Consider the following 6961-nt stretch of genomic DNA (forward strand, 5'->3'; position numbering starts at 1 on the left):
TATATATCTCACTTTAAAGTCTAGGTGCGAAATTATATTTGTCTTTTAAAATAAATTCTGAATAAACTCACTGTGATAATTAGGGAAATTAGTGTAAGTTTTTTTCAGACAGTGAAGCAATTTGGTGATGAAAATTGGAAAAAAAAATACATAATAATACTTAAAAATAGGTAATAAATGAGCTTTTGACAATTTTAATTGGCAAAGAAAATATAAAACCACTAAATATAGATATTTTTGGAAATTTATTTACGGGGTTTTTAACTATTTTGAAAAATATCATTTCAATTTAAAATCTTTAAAACACTTTTAATAATCGGGTTTGTTACGCTCTATGGTACAACTCTCTTACAATCTACTTTTAATATGCTAGAGAAAATTGGTTACTTTTTGAATAAAATATCATAAAGAAGTAAAAGAAATCCTAAATTTTGTAAATTCTCCATAATTAATTAAAAATTAAAACGGTTAATAATAGTTAATTTTCACTATTATAATTTATCACAACAATGTAACCTTCCCCACAATCAGGTCAGGCATTTAATTTATTTATTTAAACTATATTTTGGTTAAATTTCCTATTTATTTTATTATTACATTTCATATCAAGGTTGATTATAATTATGAACATCAATTTTTCATAAATTAATTTTACCTAAAATCTCTGCATAGTGTTGATTCCGATTTCTTGTGACTTTTAAAATTCACTACACTATTATTATTATTATAAATTGTTTTGATTTTAAAATTGGATGAAATTTATTTATTTAAAAAATAATAACAGTCCTCAAGAAAGTGTAAAGATTAAATATAAAGAGATCCCAAAGTTTAGAAAAAAATTTGTGAAGCTCCAAAAATCTCACATACACTTATCATTCTAATTTATGAGAGGAGCAAATACAAATTATCTTAAATGGACTGTTCATAGAAGTTTATATTATTTATAATTAAATTTAAAAAATATTACCTACTACTTTTAAGAATATTTGTACTTTAGACTCGATATTTATTATTTTTTAGAGATGTAATAGCACCTATTAAGTGGGATGTATTATCCCGAACTAATAATAATGTAATTTTGAAGTTCGTTAATGTCTTAACTATTGTTCTTAATGACAGCCTATTTTCCCGAATTATCATGGAGAAAATTTTTGATCCATTAGAGGGCCTGTAATTAGCCAAATGGTTAGATAGTTTCGACTTCGACTTAAAGCAGTAATTATTTTAGTAAAAAATAATGAGACAAACCTTGGACCTGTTGATGTAGCTATCTGGGCTGAAAAGAGCCGCCAGGCAGTGCAGTATCAAATAGATGCAGACTATGACGTAGATAACGAAGTAGATCGCCAGCAAGACGAGAAGCCAGGTTTGCTCTATCTGGTCCACATAGGTTATCACCAGAATTGTATTCACCGCGAATATGAGGATGAAGATTAAGAGTGCGATGAGCTTATTGCATCTGGAATATGAAAGAAAGCCATTGATAATTGTGATAATTTTAATTATATTTCAATCATAGTTATTAAAATTTAATTATCGTCTAACTTAAAACGGATCTAAAAATTTCTCGAACGGAAAATGATATCCTGTTTTATAACGATAGGCAAAAAGACATTTAATCGCGCCGCAAATGTGGAGATGCACATTTTATAAACTGTAGAAACTTATTGTGAATAGTAGTGTAAGGAAAAAAAACTACTTATATTTATAAAAATTGTGACTTATAGTATTCTTAAAAATTGATATCTTCAGATTTACTTATTTGTTGTTCATTAATTAATGAATTAAACCTAGTAAGAACAAACTAGTAAGCGAATGATTAAATAATTACTTTTATCATATAAATAGGTAATCAATATAGAAAACAATACAAGTTTAGGGGATAAAGTAATCCATTAAATTGGAGCATAAGATGATACAAATATCGTACAAAAAACACCTGATGATAGTTATGAAACTGAACGCTCACGCCTCTAGTTATAACACAGTGGTTAAAAACTGAGGCTAGAGACATCTATGTGGTCAATAGATTAAATTAGTTAACACGTTGTCGTTATATAGATACCTATATTTTATCTGTTAACGCCCTTATTTTTCTGATTAATTAATTAAATCTGACAATAGCTATTTCTTTAAAACTCGTAAATCTTCGGATCTTAAATCTAGTCTGTACAATAGCAATTATCCATAACGTTGAGAAAATATATTACTTAAAAAGACTAAAACCTGTTTTGAAAAAATAAATAAAAAAGTAATCCCAGATCACAATTTTATTTTAGACATAAATGAAGTAGGTTCTTCAACATTATGCGTGTACTATAACGCGTATAGCATTGTTGTAGTATTTTTTTATATATTTTGGATTTTAATGAGTAGTCTCTCTACATGCCTGTATCATACCATTATAATCTAACATGAAATTTACTAGATGTATTTTTATGTAAATATCATAAGATGTAAATGTCATTTAATAAATTTTAAAAAATATATCAATGGCCGATGCCTCTTTAGTAAGCTTTATTTGTGTGTTACAAGGATTGTATAGTAGGCAAAAGTAAAGGCTATTGTAAATGTTTCTTTATGAATATCAGATATGTACAGTGAGTAAATAACATGACCGTCCAAATTGACTGCTTCTAAGGAACGCCAGTAGATTGTTGCTGGAATGAATATATAACAAAATATTGTAATAAACAAAATAATTTCTTTTCCATCGCAGATATCGGTGCCAAACACTGTCAAAAGCTATTTCAATATTCTTTCAAAATTCATTACAACATAATGCACTAAATGAATTAATTGCTCAATTGTAGTAGGAATTAAAATCAAATTGTGATCTGGGATTACTTCTTTTTCTTTTCTTTTTTTTTCGAAATTGCTTGCTTTTAGTTTTTTTAAGTAATATATTTTCTCAACGTTCACGGATAATTGGTATTTGAAAGACTAGATTTAGGATCCGAAGACTTACGCGCTTTTAAAGAAATAGGTATTAAATTTATAATCATAACACTTTCTTGAGGCTGGTAAATTTTTTTAAAATAAATATTTTAATTTCTATCCATTTTAGTCTCAAAAACTTTTATTTTTCTTATAAGTCCGACGTTTCGGCCAATCCGGCCATCTTCAAGGACAATCTACTTAATTCAATTTTGCTAACTAATTCCATGCAGGCTATTCTGCCCAGGTCAAAACATCAATTTCTAATTAGTCAATGTTCACTTAAAACAAAATCAAAATCATTTATCACAGACACTATTCCTTAAAAATTTGATCACAACAATTAAAGAAATAGGTATTGTCAGATTTTATCAATTAATCAGAAAAACAAGGTCGTTAACAGATTAAATATAGACACCTGTATTTAATCAGTTAATGGCATTTAATCTACCGACCACATAGATGTCTCTGGCCTCTGTTATTAACATGAGTTTTAGGTTAACTAGAGGCGTGAGCGTGCAGTTTTACAACTATCATCAGGTGTTTTTTGAACTTAATCTTGTGTTATGTTTTAATGGATTATTTTAACACCTAAAATTGTATTGTTTTCTATATTGATTACTTATATATATGATAAATTTAATTATTCAGTCATCCGCTCACTTATAATTAGGTTTCAAACCCAATAGTAGATGACATAGTAATTTCTTCGATACTTACAAAACGCAATAAAAAATGAAAATATAAAATTTCCACAGTTTTATTCTCTTACTTCAAATAGCAAAGACAAATCAAATAGTTATTGGCATATATTTGTACTGGCAAAATTAAATACATTATAGGTATTTTTTATGTGAATTATTAATCAGAATGATTGAGGAAAATATCCTTAGGACCTCATTAAGCCATTATTGTTAAAACTAAAACTAAAAATAATTTAGTTTTATTAATTTTATGTGCAAACAATTTTATTAAATAGCTATTTGATATTTCCAAACTTTTTTTCCTCTACTTCCTCAACCCAATAATATAATTAAAATTTATTAGTATCATAAATTTAACTCTATGGAAATATTAGTTAAAATTTTTTCGTGGTGCTTTTTATCAACTATACACTAAAAATTTATATATTAAAAAAAAAACGAAAATTATATAAACTATATTGTAAATACAATTAAAATAAAGTTGTTCATAGCAAATTATTATTTTATAATTTTTTAAAAGTCATCAATTTGCGATAAATGTATCATAATAACCCTAAATTGTTTTTTATTTGACAATATTGATATGTCATCAAACTAAACATGGATCATTTCAAGAAACAAATAAAATTTTGAGATATTAGTCGTGATAATAAAAAAAAATTAGTTAACGCTTTATGTTTACGAATATAATTTGAAAAAATAAATTAGAAATTTACCACCTCTGCAATTGGATTGGCTCTTAAATTATATTTAATGTTTATTACATTAACTTGTATAATTCATAGACAGTACTCATTTCAAGTTTTGTGCGTAAACTTCCTGATTCAGGATGAAGTTCTTCATCGCCCTGCTTTATCAAAGAGGAAATTCCAATTTCTTCGAGTCGGATTAATGAGGGTGAACTTCGGAGTTGGGGTGAAGTTAGTGAGAGGAAGTTGGTAATAAGAGTTCAACTAAAACTAGATAAAGAGCTCCATTTACCTTCGGCCTTTCTCAATAACGAGAGAGCCTACCGAATCAAACAAACCAACAGCTGAATTTCAAATGCTAACCATCAAAGTTGTAAATTTACTTCTCCACTAGTTGAATTTGTTTTGTAAATTGGATAGTTCATATTTAGTCAGGTATTTACAAAACCGGTTACCATGAAACATTTTGTGATGTTTCTAACTAACCCTCATTTGTTATAACACTAATTTTCAAACTATTCTCATTTGTAAACTATTAGGTGTAATAAGCTAGTGACAATAGTGTTGAGTTAATCTATAACTAAAAGATTTAAAATCGAATCTAAAAATGACAAAATAGGTTAATTTGAATAAATTTATTGACCTGGGCAGAATCGCTTGCAAAATGTTTTCAATCGTTGGATGTGAGGTGTAAATTTATATTTTACATTGTCCCTGAAGATGGCCAGGTTGGCCGAAACGTTGTACATTTAAGGTAATAATAAAGGGTGTTTGAAGAGATTATAACAAAAGAAAAAAGCAATCTTTCCCGATAGGAACCGCCCCACTGAGACTCCCATGGAGCAACGATGAAATATTTTCTTAAAATGGGAAGAGGAGACCTTAAGAGAGAAGATAGGAGACCTTAAGAGAGGAGATAGGAGACCTTAAGAGAGGAGAAAGGAGACCTTAAGAGAGGAGAAAGAAGACCTTAAGAGAGGAGAGAGGAGACCTTAAGAGAGGAGAGAGGAGACCTTTTAAATCGCGCAATATTAAAAAGCGCCTTAAATTGTAAAATGGCATGAACTGTGACATGTCGTTCATCAACCAACCTACTCGCTGTACGTTTTTGTTTCAAACATGAGAAAATTAAGGCAACCTCGAAGTTCATTTCATACGATTTTTCACTTTCAGGCGTATTTAAATAGTTTAAAGTCTCCTCTTCCGTTTTAAATATTTCAAAAGTGATTTAGGAACGCCCCCTGGGGGTCAGGTGGGGAAGGATTGCCTTTTTTGTGTGTTACAATCTCCTCTTGTGAGATTGTGACATGTCAGGTATACATACATACATCATTTCCCTGTTATTTGAAGGTACGTATTAAATTTATTTTGTTTAAAGACACGAAAAAACCCCAAAAAACGAACTTCTAGAAAGAAATAGATTTATTTATAATTGAAGGATGTTTAAAAAAAATATATATATTTTTACTATCATAATTAAATTTCAGTAGGTAATTAATATATCACTTCTAGTTAGAGAGCCCAGGTCATAATTAACGACTCAGGCACGTGTCCTTTGTCCCTTTTATTCCAAAACCCTTGTCATTTTCCTTCAAGGACTTAATAGGTACATCATAATGATATTTTAATCAAGTTTCCCGTTACGGTCGGGCATCTCCAGCGGCCCTCTTCGTATGGAATGAGTTGAAATCCATCACCTCATAACTCCATCTTCTGATGCACCCCCACGCCCTCCCACACACTTCTTTTTCAACTTCTGACTGTTTTCCTTATTATTTCACCATTATCTATCATCTTCATTAATTAATGTTTGCATTTTTATCTTATATGCGATACAACACGAGGAGGCCCCTCACCTCCGGACTTAAAATAGCTCCTTTTAGAATGTATAGCTCATATATGACATTAAATATAAAAGGTAACCTTAAAATACCAAAGGTAGTAAAAGGTAAAACACAACACGAATTACTTTTCTTTTTTCACAATAATGCACTTACTAATTCACTTTTTATTTCTGTTTTCAGAGGGTTCGGAAAAAAAAAAAGTTGAAATCCAACTGAGGATGCCCCTCACCTCCGAATTCTTTCTTTAATAATAGGACCATTTAGAATAGACATTTCACAATTAATAAATAAACATTACAGGTAACCTTAAAATACCAAAGGTAGTAAAAGGTAATACACAATACGGTTTATTCCTTTTTCACATAATAAAGCATTCACCAATTAATTGTTATATTTCTGTTTTAGAGTTGAAATCCGGTATTTAAGGTTTTTTTCAAGACAAAATTATTTTATACTAGTAAATATTACTTTCAGCTAGTAATTCGTCCAATTTACAGGATTTCTTTTTAGGTCTTTGAATTATTGTTCAACAATCCTTCAAATTGTATCAGAGGAGCGAAAACTGGAATTTGAGCAAAGTTGATGTTAGGGTAGTGCCATTTGGAGGTCACGCGTTTTTTTTTTCTAACTCCTCCATTTTTTCTTGGTAAATAAGTTCTTCTGAGCCTCCAGTCTTTCACAATTGACCGATTTGGCTGTTGTTTTCCCTTATTTTTTTTATTTATTTCGATTTCTAATGCCTCTTTATTGCACCCGAAGACTTCAATAAAGTTTTATCCTTAATTTC

General features: G+C 29.2%; 1 protein-coding gene across 2 annotated transcripts in view; it reads right to left on the minus strand.

Moving 5' to 3' along the window:
* LOC106682510 (protein Malvolio) overlaps window positions 1–6961 on the minus strand; it is a 113857-nt gene that overhangs the window by 27784 nt on the left and 79112 nt on the right. For both annotated transcript variants that reach the window (XM_024359076.2, XM_067045740.1), the window contains one exon: window positions 1249–1459. In XM_024359076.2, the coding sequence (XP_024214844.1) occupies window positions 1249–1459 (211 nt within the window). The remainder of the gene's footprint in view (window positions 1–1248; window positions 1460–6961) is intronic.

This window comes from Halyomorpha halys, unplaced genomic scaffold (assembly GCF_000696795.3).
Source record: "Halyomorpha halys isolate HHAL.00 unplaced genomic scaffold, Hhal_1.1 Scaffold420.1, whole genome shotgun sequence".
Classification (NCBI taxonomy): domain Eukaryota; kingdom Metazoa; phylum Arthropoda; class Insecta; order Hemiptera; family Pentatomidae; genus Halyomorpha; species Halyomorpha halys.